Raw genomic sequence first — 20,251 nt, 5'->3', positions numbered from 1 at the left:
TCTCTCTCTCTTGGCTTCGGAACCAAGAAGGTGGAAACCACACCGCGCATGACTGGGGCTGGGTTGTGGGTGGGAAGGGGTGGAGACAATGGTCCTTGCCTACACACTAAAGCTACTTGCTTCCAGGCTTTGTAAGGCTTGTTGTTATTTCTCTGGGAGATGTCTTACTCTGGCTTGTGCAGCACAGCTGATGGCCGTAGATGCGCTCAGTTGGTACATTTGGTAAGGGGGCCCAGCTTTTATAAAGCTGTCTTTGCTGGGGTTTTGTTAGAAACACCCTTGGACAAATTCATCTTTTGTGATGCCAGAGCATTTTGCTTCAGGGTTCTTCTGTAAAAAATCCTTTTTTTTTTCTTTTTTTAATGTACTATTTACTTCTTACTAAAATTTCACTCCTGCCTTGCAGCCTCCAGCCAGCTCAGGGCTTCACACACAACTCTGCCACTGTCCCTATTCCTTCCTGGAATAAGGAAAAAACTTTGGCTTGTTGTTATCTTCTTCTTGTTTCTGCTCCCATTTAATGTTAGAGGCAGCCAGCTTGATGACCATTCAGAGATTTAGAGCTATTGGGAGTGTTTCTGACTAATTAGACAGAACTCTGTTTTTTTGTCCTGATAGTCTACACTTGAACTCAAATCCCAGTTGATTTCATAGAGTCGAATGTACTCCCAGATCAGTGACATACAGTGCTTTAAACCTGCATACTGTCTGCAATGTCAGCGCTAGGTTAAAGGAGAGTGTGTTCCCATTTATATTGGACTGTGCACCAAGAGGATGGATTCTAAGCATGCAGAGACTGTGCCAAAGTAAATCCAGGGGATTGCTTCAGCTGGGAGCAAAGAATGTGAGGATGGCAAATTCAGTCCATATTGTGTACTTTTGCCTATGCCCTGCAAAAACACAGCTGGGCCAAGGCGGGATGAAAAAAATCCACCTTCAAATGAGGTTATGACTAGAGGACAAATATGTTTGAGCCCTGTTCACTTCATTGCTGCTACCTAGGAAAAGGAAATACAAGGTTTCAGAGTCTGAGAAAAGTCTGGAAGAAACGGGTGGTAGTGTCAGCGTAGAACTGCCTTATGGCTGGAGGAAGCTGCCAGAAAGCTGGACATCTGGCTTGGGGAATGTAAAGTAGATATTTGCTAAAATATGTGGGGACTTAGAATGTCTTGCCTTATTTGGAAAGACCTTACAGTTAGGGGAGCTGGCAGTGGATAGCAAGAACAGCCCTGGAAAAATTTTGGTACACAGGAGGATCAGACGTGGCTGGGATGGATGAGTTGGACAGAGGTAGAAATGCAGAGAATGGAGGTGGGCTGAAAGTTTTTTCACTCCAAGCTCTGATTAAATACTGAATGAGAAGAAGATCACTAATGATGCACAGAAAGAGCACCAAGGATGCTTTTTAGAACCCGAGGATGGCAATCGGTGTGCAGCTTTGGGTCTCATTGCATACTACAGCCAGGGTCCAGACCAGCCACAGCTGAGGTGAGTTTTCTCCTGTGTCCTTCAGCCTGGGCTAGAGGTCACCCACCCCACATTTCCCCCCCCCCCATGCTCTGGCACCCCATGGTCTGGAACACCATCTGAATTAAGATGTGGGTGGAGAACTGTGTTCTGTGGCCTTTACTCAGCTTTTGATGGAACCAAGTAAATATTAGCTAATGTCATCATCCTGAAAGATATACTATCTCCATTTACCATCTCTCCTACTCTTTGGACTTAGGAGCATTTGACAGGGATTTTTAGGATTACTCCAGCCCATCAGTACAGGCAGTTTTCTCCTCTGTGGATTTTGTCACCTGTCTGTCCCAGTCTAAGCAATGGGAGCACCAACGCTCCTTTTAGCCCTGACCCTACTCCCAGTCGCAGCTGCAGCAAGCCTGGAACCGTGAGATTATCTCTTTTTGATTTCGGGGGGCTTGGTGGATGGTACTGTCATTGAAAGGTGGTGCTGAGGTGTTGCATGGCTTATCCTCACAGATCTGAATGTTGTGGGGTTTGTTCTTAGGGAGGCTGAGCAGAAGGACCTCCTACTGGGTCCTGTTGGAGTGGTGGATGTCGAGTACCACTGCAGGTGAAGCCCCTGGTATTTGCTCATCCTGTCCTGGTGGGGGTGAAATTTGGTGTGAGGACTGACCCTTATGCCTCAGTCACTGAGTCTTTGGCTTCATTCCTCACACAATCTTGCTCCGATACTTTCAATTGGCACATCTCACAATGGTCAGCTGTGCCCTGGCTGGTGGCAAGGTGGTGACAGACAGATAGCAGAAGGTCTCTAGTTCCACAATAGGCATGTTGGTTCTTTCTGGTATGGAAAGGGAGTTGTGCTACAGTTTCTCCACTGCAGAGTTCCAGATATTTCTGACTCCTTGCCAACCTCTTTATGAAGAAATAGAGATGGATTCTGGTCTGTCCATCTCAGCCTCTGAACTATTTTTGAATATCTCCTTCTCTCTTCTAGTCACTATATGGTGGTGTTCCCTGCTGTTATTCACCACTCCCAACAGGAGAAGCTCTGCATTCACCTCAGATCTCTGACTGACGCTGTCCACCTGGCTGTCACCTTGCAGACAACAACCAAGAATCACATACTGGTGGAAAAGGATGTGGAGAAGCCAGGAACTTTTCAGTGCATCACCTTCCAGGTGAGTGTAGCTGTGGCTGCTGATTTGGCAGTGGATGTTCTCATCTTCACTTCAGATACGAGGCCAGCACTTCCTTGGGTACACTGTCCCTTGCCTTGCCATGAGTTGCAAGCAGGTTGAGTGTATTTACCTACCTGTGCCAGGCAAAATACAGCTGTGTCCTGGAGCCTAACAAAGTAGAGAATCTTTCCTGTGTAGATAAAAACACGTTCTTTTGATCGCTATCAACCCATGTCATCCTACTTAAAGTCTGTTGGAAAACATTGATTTTCAGCTTACTTAGTGTTTAGTCCCCAGAAATGCTCGTATGTCACAGTACAAGTCAATACATTGGAACAGATTATTTTCGTCCTCGCTTCCTCAGAAGCCTGATCCTCCAGCTCTAAGAGGACCTCTCTGCTCTAAAGCTGCATCTAAATTGCAAGGTGTAATTACAACCTGCAAAGACATTGCTCTTGCATTAATTTAGCTGTGATGGATGGTGATGGTGCTGAATCCACAATGAACTAAGCTTCACCTATGTAGTCTGGATATTTCTTGGATGGCTTCAGTTCCTGTAATTGCAACATAGCTGCTCTCGTTAACTAGATAGAGGCTGTGGCATGACTATGGGACCTTCAGTTACATTTCTAGAGAGCTATGGAGATGTGCTTGGTGCTGAGGCTCTACAAACTGCCCCTGTCTTCTTCAGCACTATACAAAGTTGCTGTGCCTATGCCCTGATTGTTCTGCAGATCCAGCAGAACTCAAGGAGGGGCTGTAGTCACTGTCAGTCCTTGTCAGTTCAACAACAAGACAATGATTAGCTAAGTGTTTGGTGCCAGCTCTCAGGAGAGAGTAAGTCCTGGCTCTGGAAAGCCAAAGACTTTGTTGTTAGCAAAAAACTCTTTTTTTTACTAGTGAGATCAATCTTTCTGACATTGAGATATCCTGGTTTTGCCTGATCAATTTTTCGTCTCTGATACTGTCTTGGTCAGTTCCAAATCTGACTTCCCTATGTTTTTTCTTGGTTTCATAAAAGTCTCACATTTATGTGAAGTGGGTAAATGACATGTCAGTTGGTTCACTCTTGGGTCTGTGAACAAGAGACAGGCAGTGACTGCTTCTTCTCCCTGTAATGAGCCACACTCATACAGTGGAATTTGGACTCTGATGTTTGGGGACTTTTTAACAGTAAAATGATGTATCACATTTGGAATAAAATGCAAAGCCTTTGATTAATTTGTTTTTTATTTCCTTTTCTCAATGAACCTAGGTGCCAGAGTTTATTTCCACGAATATAGATGTTTCCACATTACAAGTAAGACACCTTTCTTGACTGCTTCTCCTCTTACAAACTAGAGGGCTTCAGCCTCTCCTGCATCTGAGTAGTGTTAATGTTGAAGAAGCAGGGTGGGAAACATAGCAAAAGGGAGAAAGAAGTGTGGAAAAAGGCAAACATGACATGGAGGAAGGCAGAGAAAAGACAATGAGGAAGCTGGAGAGCACAGAGAAGACTACAAGTAGGGAAAGGAGAGAGAGAAATCAAAGGAGGGGAAGGGAGGAGAGGGATGTTGGAGATTTTGATGGGATAGATGCCTCTGTTTCTCCTTCAAGCTACCGATAGTCTCAGACAGATTGTTTTCTTAACCTAACAGTCAGAAGTGGTGGTTTTTCTGCATGTCCTGATCCACAATGGGGACAATGTACACTTTGAAGGTCGCAAGAAAATTCTGATCAAGCCTCAGAAGAATGTAATTCTGGTAGAGACAGACAAGGGCTTATACAAACCTGGAGAAACAGGTAAGGAAAAAAAGTGGCCTATGGAAATGGGGAGGGAAGGGTCAAGGTAGCAGCCACATCTGGGGTGAAGATTTCACCAAGTGTAGTAAGCTAAGCTTGTTGAAGATGGAAGAAAGCAAATCCCTGTTATCAGATGTTTCCAGAAACAGTATGAATCAAGATGTTGCCCTTTGACCTGGGCTGCACTGAATGCCAGATGCTCCTGAGTGCTGTTTTGGTGTATCTCTTTTAGGTGAGACCTAAAAGGAAAACCAGGACTCTTCAGGACACTGAACAATATCTTGTTGCTTTTTGAAAACTGTTGTTAACATTTGAGTAAATATCCTAGAGTGACAGTTCTAAGCTGTAGAAAGACAGAGAGTTACTCCACAGCCTACACAATATGAGCAGACTGCAGACAGACCAACTTCACTGTTTAATGTGTCATTGTAATATTTCCAGGTAAAGGCAGTGAGTTTCTACATCCCAAAGCTGCGTATAAACCTCCCAGACAAAGTCCTCTGGGGTGAGAAATGATGGGGAGGGCTATTTGGGCAAAGACCTGGATACCTCTGAGGTAAAAAGAGGGTTATAAATACTGGGGCACAGGAAAGGAGAAGCAGATTTGTGGAAGGGCATGTTGCAGCCAGAATGCTTTACTATCCTTTTCTTTATATCTCCAGTGAAATTTCGAATTGTGAACCTTGATGACAACCTCAAGGTGATAAAAAATGAGGTGAGCATCACCCTATGTTTTTCTAAAAGTAGGAGCCTTAACATGAAACACATTGAGAGGCTCGTGAAAGAGACATCTCCTTTCATGCCTGATCAGAACAAATGATCTTTGAAGGGAAACTACTCATCCACTGGTCCCTTGGAGGAAGACTTCAGTGTAAGCTAGTACAGAGGGAGGTGCTAGTGTGGGGTCTGAATGGGGCAGAACTTTCTGATCAAGGGCTCATGTATTATTATACTAGTTATTAATAGTAATAATAATAGTAATAAGGCAGTGTTATTAATACTGGTTCAGATGGATGCTCTTTTGCTCTGAATAAAACTGAGACTGTTTCTCTCATTTTTACAGTATTCCCAGATATGGTTGCAGGTAAGTGACACTGTGTCTTTTCATTCCTGGATGAAGTTGTACTACAAACATCACCTCATACGGTTATGGTACAGGTTCTGCTGAAGTCTTTTCTACCTGGTCAGCCTGGGTTCTTCACTCAAAACAGCACCTCTGTGATGCACATGGTGCTCTGCCTCTGGCAGCAGAAAGTGCAGGAGGTAATGAACCTTTGCCCAACACTTTGCCTGCACAGAGCACAAAGCATGAAGCGAAGTGCTCAGCAGATGCGGCATATCTGCTTCTCCTTCTCATGGTGTTATGGTATTACCTCTTCCAATAGCTTTACTGTTCTTGGAAGCCTTTGCAATTTGAAAGTGTAGTAAAAAGATACTGGAGGGAGGAGAAGGAATCTCACCTAGTGATCCAGCGTTCTCTACTGGGGCAAGAGGAAGACCTCATGGTGCATTCTTGCACCTAATTATGGGGGGATCTGCTGGGTACCCATGCTCCCAGTATGACTTGGTGGCTTTGTATGTCCTTTCCCAAATAGGATCCTGACTATAACCGTATTGGTGAGTGGCTGAATGTAAAGTCAAGACATGGCATTGTGGATCTATCCTTCCCCCTGGCCTCTGAAGCACCCCTTGGGGAATATACCATCTCAGTGGAACAAGGCATGGCCGAAGAAATCTTCTATGTTGATGAATATGGTGAGACTTGGACAAGAGAGGTGAGGGAAAAGCTGTGTGGGTAGTAGTAGTGGGAAACCGAGCAGGGTAATGTAGCCATATTTGCCAGACCTTTTGCCCTGGAAGAGTAACAGACTGGAGACAGAGGCAGATGGGTCTGTGTGCACATTTCATCCCGGGCTGGAGGTTCTGCAGGTCATAGTGTACAAAGGAGAGGCTGTGATCTGACATCTTGTTCTAGATGTGTCTGAGCCTTGTGATGAGCACTTTCTGCTGCCCATTATCACCCTCTTATGAGCTAAGTTTACTGTCCACTCCATCAGCTGCTATCATAGGAAGTAGCATCATGTCTTTGACTCATTCAGTTGCAGTGATGTAGGTAAGGACAAAACCCTTTGAAATGTTTATATTTGACTGAGCTGGGGTAGAATGTGAATGAGCAATCACAGAAGCAAACAGAGGGTGGTGTGGCTGAAGGAAGCAATCCGTGTTGCAGCATAGTGATGAGTAACTAGGTATGTGACTGTCTTTACCCCCAGCTGGACTGCAGCTCTAACAGAACTTACAGTCAGTGTCCATACTCAGTATTGCTTTTTTTCCTTCATCCTTATTTTCCTCTCCTCTATACAGTGCTGGTAAAATTTGAAATGATGATTGAGCGCCCTCCGTTTATCACTACAGCGGATGAGGAGTTTCAGCTGAAGATCTGTGGCAAGTGTGTGATGTCTTGTGATCTCTGGCCTTCAACTCTACAATTTGCTCCGGTTTGCCTATAACCAAGAGGTGGCCTTCCACTATGATAGTTTTACTTTATCCTGTGATTAGGGGAGACAGATCACTCCCTGGAATGGGCTCCTTCTCATACCTGGTCACCTACTGTGAGACTGAAGGGCAGTAAGGATGCTGGGTATGGTGGGTGAAGAGGGATGCAAACTTATCTTAAGGGACAAGCTGTGGTTCCTGAACGAACAAGGTACAAGGCTCTCCCAAGCTCCACCTCCTCTCGGTGAGGATGAGGGGTGGCCCAGGTCAATATTTCTGCTGAAGTGACCAGTCACCAGGTTAATGTTTCTCCCCTTTGACACAGGTATACCTATGGGAAGCCAGTTCAAGGGGAAATAAATATTTCTTTTACCACATTATCTGAGTCCTTGGAAGATGATATATCAAGCCCTATTAAGAACAACAAGCAAAGCAGCTGGGTAAGTGAATAAACAGGAGAATAGAAATATAACCTGTATGTCTATCCCCTTAATTTGTCTTAATGCACCTCTAATATGTTCACCAAGCTGTTTAATCTGGTAACTTCCCACTTACTAAACCTGATCAGATCATTAATTAATTTTCCTGGTATTCTATTGCTTAAATTACTGCTCTAGCTGCCCATATCTGACTCAGTATTTCAAGAGAAGGTGAAGCTCCTGTAAGCTGTATTATTATGGGTCTGTATTGTATGTAATCAAAGCACATATCTGTTCAGTCCTGTCACTGCTCCTGCCAAAAACCAGATTTCAGAGCACCAGAAAGTCTGTGGCTTAGTGACCTGTTTCTTGCTGTATCCATGCACTTAATGAATGGTCTTAAGCTTGCTAGTGTGCTGTCTGACATTATGTCCAGTGCTGGTTACACTCACTGCCCATTTGTGCTCATTATATGTTTGTGGTTAAGCTTCATGTTTGGTTTCCCCTATGGCTTTCAGATGTAGCTCTTTCAGCCTGAAAGTCACAAGAAAATAATTTCTAAATGTCAGATCAGCCAGTAAAAAGCCAGAATATAAACATCTAGCTGGATCTTTGCATATTTTTAAACACACCCTGTAACAAAATATCTCCATCCGGAATGCTGTACATCCTTAGCTGTACAAAACACCAACTGAATGGCAGCACCCTCCCACATGGCATATAAGATGGCCTGATGGGTTCTCTGGAGAACTTGAGGTGTGACTAGAAGCACATTGTCCACCTTTCCTCTCTGACAGATTGGCCATACCCAGTCTCTGCCTTCATGCTTGGCAAAGCTCTTGCAATCTGTCACTGGCTGGATGCCTTTGTTTAATACAGCCACATCACATCATGAGTAGGAAGCCACACTGTCAGGCTTTACTCATCAGTGACATATAGTTTCAGGGAGGAGGTTTCTTTTCCCTCAGGCAAAGACACTCATGCTCTTTCAGCTGCAGGATTTGGGCTTAAGCTAGTCTCCTGAATTTGTCTGTGACATAACTAATGCTTATGTGATTTGCCTGAAGCAGTTTTTTCTTCCACTTTTTTGATGACTGTTTAATCCAAGTATGTTGATTTTATTCTCTAGGTAAGATATTAATGATGGATTTCTGCTGTTATGGTTCTTGAGCTCCCATCTGTTCCACAAGTCATTGGAAATACTTCTTTAAGATCATTCAATGTTTATGTAGCAGTTCATCTTCATCTACATGATGCTCATTATCTGTTCATATCTCTCTGCAGACAAACAAGAATGGCTGTGCTACTTTTACAGTGAAGACAGAGACTCTGGAATTAAACGAAACTGACATCTACGTAACTGTGATGGGAGAAATGGTGGAAAATAGTACAGGTACTGGAGAATATATAAAGTGTTCTCTTCCTTGCAGGCAAGTGAGTTTTTAGTGATTGCCTGAACACCAAGGCAGTCACTTGCCTTGTCCTGGCTAGTCATGGGAAAGCATATGACAGGATCTTGCTGATTGTGGTACACCATCCTGACAGGTAGTTCTTACCCACAGGATCTTGTCCTCTCTTTTCCTAAGCCTGCACATTCCTGCTGTGAGGAATACCATTCAACTCTCTTTTAGTCTGACACAATATTGACTAAAAGGAGGAAGGTTTTCAGTATCAGTGTTAATGTGCACCTAACTCTGGCAATGGAAAATGTCCATTGTTCAAACCATCACACCATGGTGAGGTCATTCAGGACACTTTTAGGTATCTAAAGGGTAGCTGCCTATAATTAAATGGTCATCTAGTTTATTTTCAGTAAAGATAAATAAGTACTTACAGAGTATGATGCATTATCTCATTAATAAGAGAGCTAAGAAAGTGTGAGGGACTCATATCCTAGAATAATGTATTTTTTCTCCTAAATTTAGAGGTTCTAGATGTTGTAGGTAGTGTTGAAGCATCTTCTTGTTTTCTACTTCCTTAGGAACACTGCTAGGGTTTAACACATTTCATATTTCTCCTCTCAGGAGTAAAGATTAAGAAAACAGATGACATTCCTATTGCAACGAGAATGAAGTCCATAGACTTTATCAACTTCCATGTATTCTACAAACGTGGACTGCCATATACGGGGAAGGTAACACCCATGGATCACTGCTCTGCTGAGAATACATGATAGATCTAATCTTCTCTAGGCAGAAAGCAAAAATCTTCAGGAAAGGAAGTGATGCCCTGCTGGTGTTCATTGTCTATGAGTGAGACCTCCTGTAGAAGCAATTCCTTCTCCCTATCCTAACCTAGTGTATCTCCTGGATAGGAATTTTGCAGCCGGCTGCAGTGTCTGGAGGCTTCCCCAGGACTAGTTCCTGAAACTAGTCTGTGCAATAAAGTCATGTGGGATGGGGGTGGCATCAGCATGGAAATAACATTCCTTTCAGACAAATGCTTACAGTAGCTTGGCAGAAATCACTAAAGCCTTGTGTATCGGTTCACCAGTAGTCATTTCTGACTCAAGTCTCCTGGGTAATGCTAGGGCAGCCGTCCCATTGGGGCTTAGAAAGACTTTCACCTGCACCAGTACCAACACCAGCATGAAGGAGGCCAAGGAACAACAAGAGTTAAGTTCCTGGAGACAAGACTTTCTGATCATCAAGGATCCTGCAGTATTGTCCAAGAAAAAGCTCAGGATCTAAGGAAGTCACCTTTTCCCCCCCAAGTATAGGTATCTTATTTGGCTGCATTATTGTTTATTCCTAGTTGTGAACAGCTGCACATTGTTAGTTTTGTGTATTTATCACACTTTTATTTGGATCCTTCGAACCTATCTTAAAGCTACAAGGCCTGAGGAAGGTCAATGATAGAAACAATTAATATTTAGCACTTGCCAGTGCCTTGGAGTGTGACACCATAGGGTATTAACTTCCTCCCTTTCTCTGTAGATGTTCTGCCACAGTGACAAGTCTCCCCTCAGAAATGAAACGGTCTACCTAATAGTTGATGTCGACGAGGTGCAGAAACACCTGTCATTCCTCACAGATGAGAATGGGGAAGTCACTTTCTCACTGGATACCACTAGCTGGAACAGCACAATGGTTTCTCTGAGGGTGAGCATCAGCCACAGAAAAAAAGAAGATAAAGTGAATGTAGACTGAAGGAAAGGGATAGAAAGTGAAGAAATCAGGTTTTGGAACACAGTCCTCTAGCACCTGATCTCATATGGCTGTATCCATAGAAACATCTTTATTCTCCAGTGCCATTTCCTCAGAAAAACTGGAGGCTGTGTTGGAACAGCTCATCCAAATGGTCACCAAAGGTACTCTACTGTCCTGAGCTGGACCATGATTCTAATTTTTTGTGTCTCCCATCACCTTCAATGATGCCACTAAAAAGATCTGTTAATCTGAATACTTCCTTGGAGGATATCTCCCCTTTCTCTGGTCTGGGACCCATTGGGGGTGGCTCAGTAGAACTCGCAGTTGACACCTGTCTCTGTCGAACTCCATTTCTAGTGGCTGCTCTTGCCCTTGCCACATAGCTTATTCAGGATCAGCTTGGTAGGTAGCTGCTCTTGACCTCTCTTTCAATACTAGATTTTGAAGCACTTGTTGACTTCTCCTCACAGCTTCTGTTCCTACTGCTGGAGCTCATTGTTACCAGCCTGGAAGTACATCCATCCTTCCACTACCTGCATTCCTGCAGCTGATGCAGGATTCATGTCCAAGCAGAGTATGATCTCCAATTGCCACTTATTTCTCAGAAACTGGAACTATTTTTCCAGTTATTTTTCCCAAAAGCCCAGTCCTGGATACTTAGCAAAGGATACTAAGCAGGTTTTGATTAGTTCAGTGTGAAGGATGCTTTATATTTTGGTTATTATGAGTTGTACGTCATTAAGTCCTTTGGGACCTATTTTTCTGTATCAAGATAGGTCAATGAAGCGGTAAGCAATTTTTTGTTCACTGTTAACTAATTTAGTGGAGCTGAGGCAGTGTGTTAGGAGGCTGAAGTAGCCTAATGAGAAGAGGGAGTTTAGGCAGAGATTTTGTTTCATCTGGGAGAGTTTGAGGTTATGTTTAACTGTTCCAGGACTAGTGTGATACCCAGGATTGTGATAGTGATGGCTGCAGTTTTTATTAAATGTGGGCATGGTTGTTGGTGGGGTTTTTGTTGGGGTTGATGCAGGATGTGAAAAATAAGCCTGCTATAATGCTGCTGAGTGCACGGCAAGTGATTGGCTGGGTGATTTTGGGGTTGTTTTTATTTATTGTGGTGGTTGTATGGAAGTGAGTTGGTCCTGCTTAGACTAGCAGGGTTATGCATTGTCTGAAGGTTGAAGTGAATGATGTAGTTAGTGTGAGGAGTAGTGCTCAGGTGTTGAGATATGAGGTGTTTAGGTTTTCAATGATGAGATCTTTTGAGTAAAATCCTGCTAGAAATGGGATGCCTATAAGGGCTAGGTTGCTGATGGTTAGGCAGGAGGTGTTTGTTGGGAATGTTTTTTGTAAGACATTTTTTTTAATGTCTTGCTTGACATTAAGGTTGTGGATAACTTACCCAGAGAATAGAAAGTGTATGGCTTTGAAGAAGACATATCCTGAGATGTGGAAGAAGCCTAGTTGTAGAAGGCTGTTGGATGGTGAGTATTACTAGTCTTAATTGGCTGGAAATGGAGAAGGCAACGATTTTTCTGATGTTTTGTGTGAGGCACAAGCAGTGGTGAATAGGGTGGATAGGGCTCCCAAGCATAAGAACAGGTGAGAGCAGTTTGATTGTTGGCCGACATGGGGTGAATACAGATGAGCTGGAAGATTCCAGCTTACAGCAATGGTGCTGGAGTTGAGTAATGCAGAGACTGAGGTTGAGTCTTCTGTGGCAACTGGTAACCACAGATGGAGGCCAAATGGGGAGGACTTTCCTGTGGCAGTGAGGATGAGGCCTAGAAGAGGAAGTGTCTGGATTTGAATTGGTGGGGGAGTTTGTTGTATTTTTCAGGTGTTCATGGCTGGGGTGAGTTGTGCTGTGCTTAGGACGAGGCCGATATCACTGTATTGGCTTCTGCTCACCCTTGACATCAGCCAATTAGAAAGAATGATGTGATTCCAACTCCTTCTCAACTGATGAATAGCAGGAATATGTTGTTGGTCATTGTCAAGGTTAGTACAGCAACTAGGAGTTTTAGGAGGTATGAAAAGAATTGTGTAATATGTGGTTCTGAGGCTATGTATTATGTGGCAAATTGTGGGATTGATCATGTTGATCAATCAAAACCTAATTTTGGTCAGGCAGGATTTGGTGATCAGAAGTTCTGTAATCTAGGAGGTAGATTTCTCAAGGAACCCAGGGACAGGATCTAGTTCCTAGGTGTACGGTTACCATCTACAGAGCCCCAAACTGTCTGCAGAGAAGTATGGCCTCGCCATACAAAAGCTGTCTTGGTGCCTGTTATGCTTCAAAGCATCTGACCAGAAACACAAACAGAAAACAAGGGTGGTGTGCTGGTGTGGAAGTCTGGTGGGGGATGTGTTACCATGGAAAGATACAGGGGAAAAATGAGATTATGAGCAAAACTGCTAGACTCAGGATTTTGCCAAAAAAATCATAAGATAAAGTCTCTCATAAAAGACTTTAAAATGACATTTAAGTAAATGAATATTTTAAGCATACAGATGTGCAGTCTTCCATTAACTCAAGGAATTAGTGTTTTCATCAGGTATACAAGCTCCCTTGTGCTGCTTAATTCTGATTGTCAGCTCTTGTTTTTGTACACTGAAGGGTACCTACAACTTTGGAAATTATAATGGTTCATATGAAAATGTTGGAAGTCACACAGGAGTCGAGGATAGCTTCTACTGGCTGAAACCTTTCTACTCTGAGAGCAACAGCTTCCTTGAGATCAAGGCTAGGAATGATGCAATGCCCTGTGATCAGCAGCAAGAAATTCATGTGGATTACATCCTTGACCAGAATAAACTTGGCTCTGAAGCAGAACACCTTGATTTCTACTACTTGGTGAGCACAGAACACAGCTGAATCTTGGGGCAAGATTATGCTTACTGGCATTTTACCCTTTTCACACAGCACATAGGTACTTATGGGAAAGAGTAAGCTACTCTTTGCCCATTATGTCAGCTTGTGAGTTGTATTCTGCCCAGATCTGCTCCTGATTTCCAGTTCATGGACCTGCTCCTAGCCCTCACATGCCTAGTTTTGTTAGAAGTGCTTTGACCTAAATTCGGGTGACAAGTGCCTACCATTCACCCTACGAGCAGAAGTGAGAGGCTAACCTGGTTTCTGCCAAGCAGGTATGCCCCAGACTTCCATATCTGTTTAAGGCAATCTGTCTGTAAACTAAGAGGCAATTTCTGTATCAGCTGATTCCACTGTGCTCTATACTTACAGAAAAAGGCTTGAAATGACACAGGGCCTTGATGCACTCCATCATGTTTTGATAAAGTTCACTTTCAAGAAAGTGAGTCCAAAGCAAGAGTGACTATAGCCTAGCTGGGTGGTTATGAGCATCTTAGTGAAGTAGACCCATTTGTAAGATCAAAAAGTACTGTGTCCTGGCAATGTGAAGATCAGGGTTCACTGGGGCTTAAGAGCAGCTGCTGTTAGCTTCAGATGTACCTTTGGCTTTGCAAGTGGCTGTGCCTTCTCACTGCATAACCAACAGACTTCAAGTTCCTTCCCAACTATGCCATCACCAACTCTGCTGCAATGCTTTTTGGGATATGTCCTACAGAGAAGCTTCTGTGACAACATCTGTCAGATGTCCTTCTCTCTTCTCTTTCTCCTTTCCCACGCTCATGCTGTCAGAATTCAGGCCTTTGAATGGCTTTTCTCTTTACTCTTCAGGTGATATCAAAAGGCAAGATCCTTTCCAGTGGAGAGAAGCAGGTGCCAATTACCCAGCGTGAGAGTGAGTAGAAATGCATGAAGTGCCTCATAACGCACCCCAAAAAACTGTGACCACTCTAGTGACGATCTCTGCAGGTGTTATTCTTATCCTCAGGTGGGAGCCATTGAACTATGTTCTCAGTGGTGGTCCATCTCATTTGACCAACACATTCTCCTCTAATATCAGTTCAGTGTCCTTCTAACATCTGTCCTTCTGCCTTGACTAATTAATCTAATATCCAACCTTACGACTTTGCTGCTAGCTTGTGGCTTTGGAGAAGATATAAAATTTATGTAGCTTGCCTGTTTATCTAAGGTGCAGTAGGAAAAAGGAGTATTTTTGCCAAACTTGAGCGAAAGAAGTGTCCAGTATCTTGAGTTTATTGTTAATCTGTGACAGTGTCTGTGTGGGATGTTCTTATCTGTAGGTAGAAATTATTAAATTCCCTTTTTCGATTCCTATTGTGTGTCCTACTCCAATGAGCTGATTCAGCTGAATGCTTTCCCTCTCTTCCTTGCTGCTATGTTATGCAGATCTACAGGGCTCCTTCTCCTTAACTCTGACTGTTGGCAATGACTTTGTGCCTGACATCAAGCTTCTACTGTATGCAGTCTTCTTGGATGGAGAGGTGGTGGCTGATGTGGAAGACTTTCAAGTAGAAATGTGCTTTAGACACAAAGTGAGTAGAAACACAAGGAATGTGATAGTATCATTGATGTACTCTGTCTTGATGTGGGTTCTGGTCCAGCTTTATCCTCAGCTAAATGGTGTAAGCTGGGTACAATGCCAAACCAGACACCCAGTATTTTTGGCCATGAAAAATAAGCCATTTTGGCTTTCACTGGGTGGAAGAGGTTAAAGACTTATTGCCCAAACTTAATGCTCATAAGTCAATGGGTCCTGATGGAATGCATCCTAGAGTGCTGAGGGAGTTGGCTGATGTGATTGCTAAGCCTCTCTCCATCATTTTTGAACAATCATGGAGGACAGGTGAGGTTCCTGAGGACTGGAGAAAGGCCAATGTCACTCCAGTCTTCAAAAAAAGCGGGAAGGATGACTCAGGAAACTACAGGCCGGTCAGCCTCACCTCCATCCCTGGAAAGGTGATGGAACAACTCATCCTGGATGTCACCGCTAAACATAGGAAGGAAAAGGTGGTTGTCGGGGGGGTCAACATGGATTCACCAGGGGGAAATCCTGTTTGACCAATCTGATACCTTTCTATGAGTGCTTAACCGTCTGGCTAGATAAGGGGAGAGCAGTGGATGTCATCTACCTTGACTTCAGCAAGGCTTTTGACACTGTCTCCCACAACATCCTCCTCAGAAAGCTCAGATAGGATGAGTGGACAGTGAGGTGGATTGAGAGCTGACTGAACGACAGAACCCAGATGGTGGTGATCAATGGCACAGACCTAGATGAAGTGTACCCTCAGCAAGTTCCCTGATGGCACCAAACTGGGAGGACTGGCTGATTCACCAGAAGGCTGTGCTGCTATTTAGCAGGATCTTGACCAGCTGGAGAGTTGGGCAGAGAGAAACTTCAGGAGGTTCAAGAAGGACAAGTGCAGAGTCCTGCATCTGGGAAGGAACAACCCCATGCACCAGTACAGGCTGGGGATTTGACCTGCTGGAGAGCAGCTCTGCAAAGAGAAACCTGGGAATCCTGGTTGATAGCAAACTAATCATGAGCCAGCAATGTGCTCTCATGGCCAAGAAGACCAATGGCATCCTGGGATGCATCAAGAAGAATGTGGCCAGCAGGTCAAGGGAGGTTCTGCTGCCCTTGACCTCTCTACTCTGCCCTTGTGAGGCCTCATCTGGAGTCCCATGTCCAGTTCTGGGCTCCTCAGCTCAAGAGGGACAAGTGAAGTGCTGGAGTGAGTCCAGCACAGGGCCACGAAAATGATTAGAGGACTGGAGCATCTTTTGTATGAGGAAAAGCTGTGGGAACTGGGACTGTTTAGTCTGGAGGAGATTGAGGGGGGATCTTATTAATATTTACAAATATCTAAATGATGGGTGTCAGGAGGTTGGGACATCCCTTTTTTTGATGGTATCTTGAAACAGGACAAGGGGTAAAGGGATGAAGCTGGAACACAAAAATTTCCATTTAACCATAAGAAAAAACTATTTTACTGTGAGGGTGAAGAGCAGTGGAACAGGCTGCCCAGGGAGGTGGTGGAGTCTCCTTCTCTGGAGGTTTTCAAAACCCACCTGGATGTGTTCCGGTGCGACCTGATCTAGGTGGACCTGCTTCTGCAGGAGGATTGGACTAGATGATCTCTAAAGGTCCCTTCCAACCCCTACCATTCTGTGATTCTATGATCCTATGAAACAAAGCAACTAACTTCTTTCTTCTCTGAATTCCTAGTACTGCCCTTCCCAGCACTGGGAAGCGTTTCCCAAGGAATAAAGCAGGCTCTCTTGAACTCTGTTTTCTTTCCCTGATCCCCATGACTGACTTGGGAACACACTGTCCCCTGTGATCACCCTAACACAGAAGACAAGCCTGTCTGCTTAGCTCTCTGTGGTAGCTCTGAATCAGAGGTTGGTGTTTGTGTAGCAGTAGGAGAATTCAGGCTGGGCTGTATGCTCTGCAGCTGCTGTAACCTTCCCAATGGGTTTCCAGGAGGGCTTGTTTCAGCATCTCAGCCCCTTTCCCTACCTTATTCTCTCTGCTACCCAGATATCTAAGAGTTACAGTTTCATGCTCTTCAACAATAAGCCCCCCGCCTCTGTCTTTTTTTGCAGGTGTCACTGAACTTCTCACAGAAGGAGGAAGTCCCAGGATCAAAAGTCAGTCTGGACCTCAAGGCTGCTCCAGGGTCCTTGTGCTCTGTCCGAGCTGTTGACAAGAGTGTCCACCTGAAGAAGAACAAGACCTTAACAGAAAACACAGTGAGTGCAGCTTGCTGGGACCAACCCCTTAGTGTCTGGCCACCTTCTGTCTTGATGCATTGGTGGGAGGAAGCCCCTGCTGCAGTGATAGGTGGCTGCACAGGCATTCCTCCTCCTTAGCCTCTTCTGAGCAGTTATTTGGTGATTATGTTCTTTGTGCATGAGCCCTGCATTGTGGGCCTCTGCCTAGAGAGTGGTAGATGCTGCAAGGCACTGCAGGCATAAGTGGGTAGAGCAGCTTCAAATTGATGCTGGTGCTTTCTGCTCGGACAAGGAGTGCTTAGCAGCTTTCCTAACATCCACCCATCCCTCTGCTCTGTCTTCCACCAGGCAGTGAGGCTGTAGCTTTGAAATGGAATTTAGCCCTGGTAAAGTCCTCCTATCCCTCTGCCCCAAACATCAATGAACTATAACCATATGACAGATCAGGCTGAGCACTCAAGCAGTTCTTTAGAAAACAGTAGCTAGAGGTCAGCACCCAGCTCACACAGTGTCTGGTGAAAAGTGATCCCAGATGGCTCCCAGATGTATTCTGAGAATCTAAAGGGTCGAAGGAACTTGCCTTAAAGCAGCTGTGTGTTTCAGATGAACTCTTTTAAGACTTAGAACAAAAGTCCTGCAAGAATTGAAAATCCTGAGATAATTTCACAATGTATACCAGAGATAATACACATATTTATGCCTTATGCAAAATTTTAAGTTACAGTAGGCCATTCTCTTACAAAGAAACCTCACTGAACCCAGGAAGACTTGATACACTTGTAAGTAAGACCCATGGTATAATCTATTTTAGAGGAATACTGTTCTAGCGCAGAGCACTTGCATCATCTGCTGAGAGATATAAAGTAGCAATCACTAAATATGTAAGTCAGATATGTCAATGCCTAGTGCATTTCTATCCTTATCTTGCACCCTAGAGTTAAAAGGCTTGAACTGTCAAAGGTGAAAATCTGCAGACTAAAAACTACTTGAAACTACATCTGTTCCTTGCACTTCATGTCTTTTTTGTATAAGCTGGGCCAATGCCAACTTCCTTAACTGTAAAGATTTATGAAGTGTAACAGAGGACTGTAATGCAAACATTTAACATATAGACATGCTTTTGGCTAGTTGCTTATGAAAACCTCTGTTTTTCCATTGCAGCTGTATGAGAAGATTTTTGATGACAGCTTTACAATTGGAGGACGAGGGTTCCCTTATCACTTGGAGGACTTTGAGGCATACCCTTGTCTGCCTCAGCAGTCTGGCCTTCACAAAAAGCCTTGGATGGAAGCACCATGGTACCAAAGTGATGCTGATGTCTTTAACCTGTTTAAGGTGAGTGTCTACACTTTCACTAAACTTTTCCTGAGACAGCGTTTGCCACTATGCCATCCTGAATGCCTACAATGACGTACTCTTGCTAAGCTTCTGATGCCCCTACTTTCAATTGCTACAAGTCATCTGTGCCTTGTCCTTCAGCATAGCCACACTCATTTGGAGGCTATGAGGAAAGATGAAATGCATGAGTAAGCATAGTCCAAACCACCTGATTAGAGAAAGACAGTGTAAATCCCAACAAACTTAGTTTAGACTCCTGTATCTACAAAAGGGGAGAGGCAAGAATACCCTGACAAGACCTGAGCACCTCACCATATTTTGATTGATCCTCACTTGGCTATTATTTTATTTGCAAACTTCTTTACTCTGTGTTCCATCAAGTCTCTTCTTACCTCTTCTCAAAGTAGTAAGTCCTTCACAATTCAGCTTTATAACTAACTGTCAAGACGAATGACAAAATAAGGTAATTCGTCAGCAAGCACAATAGCCAAAAAAAAAGATTAATAACATGTCTGATAACTGAATCCCAGGAAGATCTACTTCTGAAAGAATGCTGTTTAAAAAAGTATATCCAAGTAAAGTCAAAATAGGAGAAAATTGTAACAACACACTGAAAATGACCCAAAATTAAGTCTGAGTTACATGGGCTTCTCAGGCTCACAGAACTACAAACACAGACTCTGATTGCCCCCAAAGGCATGGTACTGTGCTGTCTTCTGGATGCTTTCTCCTAAACTAAGTTGGATGGCAGTTAAAGGAGATCCCAGTATATCTGAGTTACTAGTGGGCCTGTAACAGATAACTGTCCTGTAATGGGACAAATTTCACAAGCATGTACAGCCTTCACAGAAAGGGTGAAGGCCCACACCTTCCACAAAGGGTTTTGGCACTTCAAGGAAACAGAAGAGTTCTCAGTGATGTGCAGATCATTAAAGTGAAGCAAGGATTGCTCATGGGATCAAATCCTGTGTCATGATGTCTTCTTCTCAGTCCATGCATATGAGTGTGCATGCATTCCAGTATTTACACCTTGTGAAGCACAGATCCTGAGAGCCTGAGTCTCATTCAGACAAAAGCAGAATGCATCTTAAATTGTGACCAAGTTCCCCATCTATTTCCTAAGTTGAGGCTGGTACTAGCTTGCGTAAGAATGGTTGTATGAGAAAATACAGTCAAATCTTTCCATTCTAAAATTGTGCCAAGATTCAAATTTTAGATTTTTTTTTTTTCTTAAGTTTTTTTCCTGGGATATATGGTGTTTGGCTCACTGTTAGGGTCAGGTATATAAAGGACAGATCTTGTTTAACTTTACTTCTGTGAAGAGTAATAATTGGCCCCAGTATTCTGCAGAAGCTGGTTTCCATCTCTCATGCTCTGCCCAGAGTCTGAGCCTGGAAGTTTATGCAAGTGTATATAATCAAGCAGCATTTTAAAGTGTTTCAGCTACCATTGGCCTGTTTATGATACCTACTAGCATATTTTCAACCTTCCTTGTTCACTTTTGTTTATCACCGATTCACATTCTCCATTGTTTCCCCAGATACTGCGCATGAAAATATTAACCAATACTAGAATCAAGAAACCAGTTTCCTGTATGCTACCAGGCTTTGAGAAAAAGATGCCTTCTGGAAAAACAAATGTCATTGGTAAGAAATAGACACATCCATCTCCTTGACTGAAAGGGCTGTCCTCTCCCAGTCCTGACCAGTCTGCAGCTGAGATGGCTGACTTCCACCCTACAGTACTGCTTGTTTGTGTATGAGAGGGACAAAGCTTGTATCCAATTCAGTA

The 20,251-nt window shown here is 43.7% G+C and overlaps 1 protein-coding gene across 1 annotated transcript in view; it reads left to right on the top strand.

Annotated features, from left to right (window-relative positions):
* Positions 1 to 1,823: 1,823 nt before the first annotated feature.
* Positions 1,824 to 20,251, top strand: part of LOC104564198 (alpha-2-macroglobulin-like protein 1) — a 43,867-nt gene continuing 25,439 nt past the window's right edge. Inside the window, exons 1-17 of the mRNA XM_062010954.1 lie at positions 1,824 to 1,891; positions 2,465 to 2,648; positions 4,286 to 4,430; positions 5,093 to 5,145; positions 5,494 to 5,514; positions 6,026 to 6,185; positions 6,795 to 6,879; positions 7,252 to 7,366; positions 8,630 to 8,738; positions 9,370 to 9,479; positions 10,282 to 10,446; positions 13,115 to 13,351; positions 14,198 to 14,261; positions 14,774 to 14,919; positions 16,994 to 17,140; positions 18,284 to 18,457; positions 20,001 to 20,106. Coding sequence (XP_061866938.1) covers positions 1,824 to 1,891; positions 2,465 to 2,648; positions 4,286 to 4,430; positions 5,093 to 5,145; positions 5,494 to 5,514; positions 6,026 to 6,185; positions 6,795 to 6,879; positions 7,252 to 7,366; positions 8,630 to 8,738; positions 9,370 to 9,479; positions 10,282 to 10,446; positions 13,115 to 13,351; positions 14,198 to 14,261; positions 14,774 to 14,919; positions 16,994 to 17,140; positions 18,284 to 18,457; positions 20,001 to 20,106 — 2,089 coding nt within the window. The remainder of the gene's footprint in view (positions 1,892 to 2,464; positions 2,649 to 4,285; positions 4,431 to 5,092; positions 5,146 to 5,493; positions 5,515 to 6,025; positions 6,186 to 6,794; positions 6,880 to 7,251; positions 7,367 to 8,629; positions 8,739 to 9,369; positions 9,480 to 10,281; positions 10,447 to 13,114; positions 13,352 to 14,197; positions 14,262 to 14,773; positions 14,920 to 16,993; positions 17,141 to 18,283; positions 18,458 to 20,000; positions 20,107 to 20,251) is intronic.

This window comes from Colius striatus, chromosome 1, assembly GCF_028858725.1.
Source record: "Colius striatus isolate bColStr4 chromosome 1, bColStr4.1.hap1, whole genome shotgun sequence".
Lineage (NCBI taxonomy): Eukaryota > Metazoa > Chordata > Aves > Coliiformes > Coliidae > Colius > Colius striatus.
Note: the sequence above shows the minus strand (reverse complement) of the source record. Positions and strands in the feature narration are given on the sequence as shown.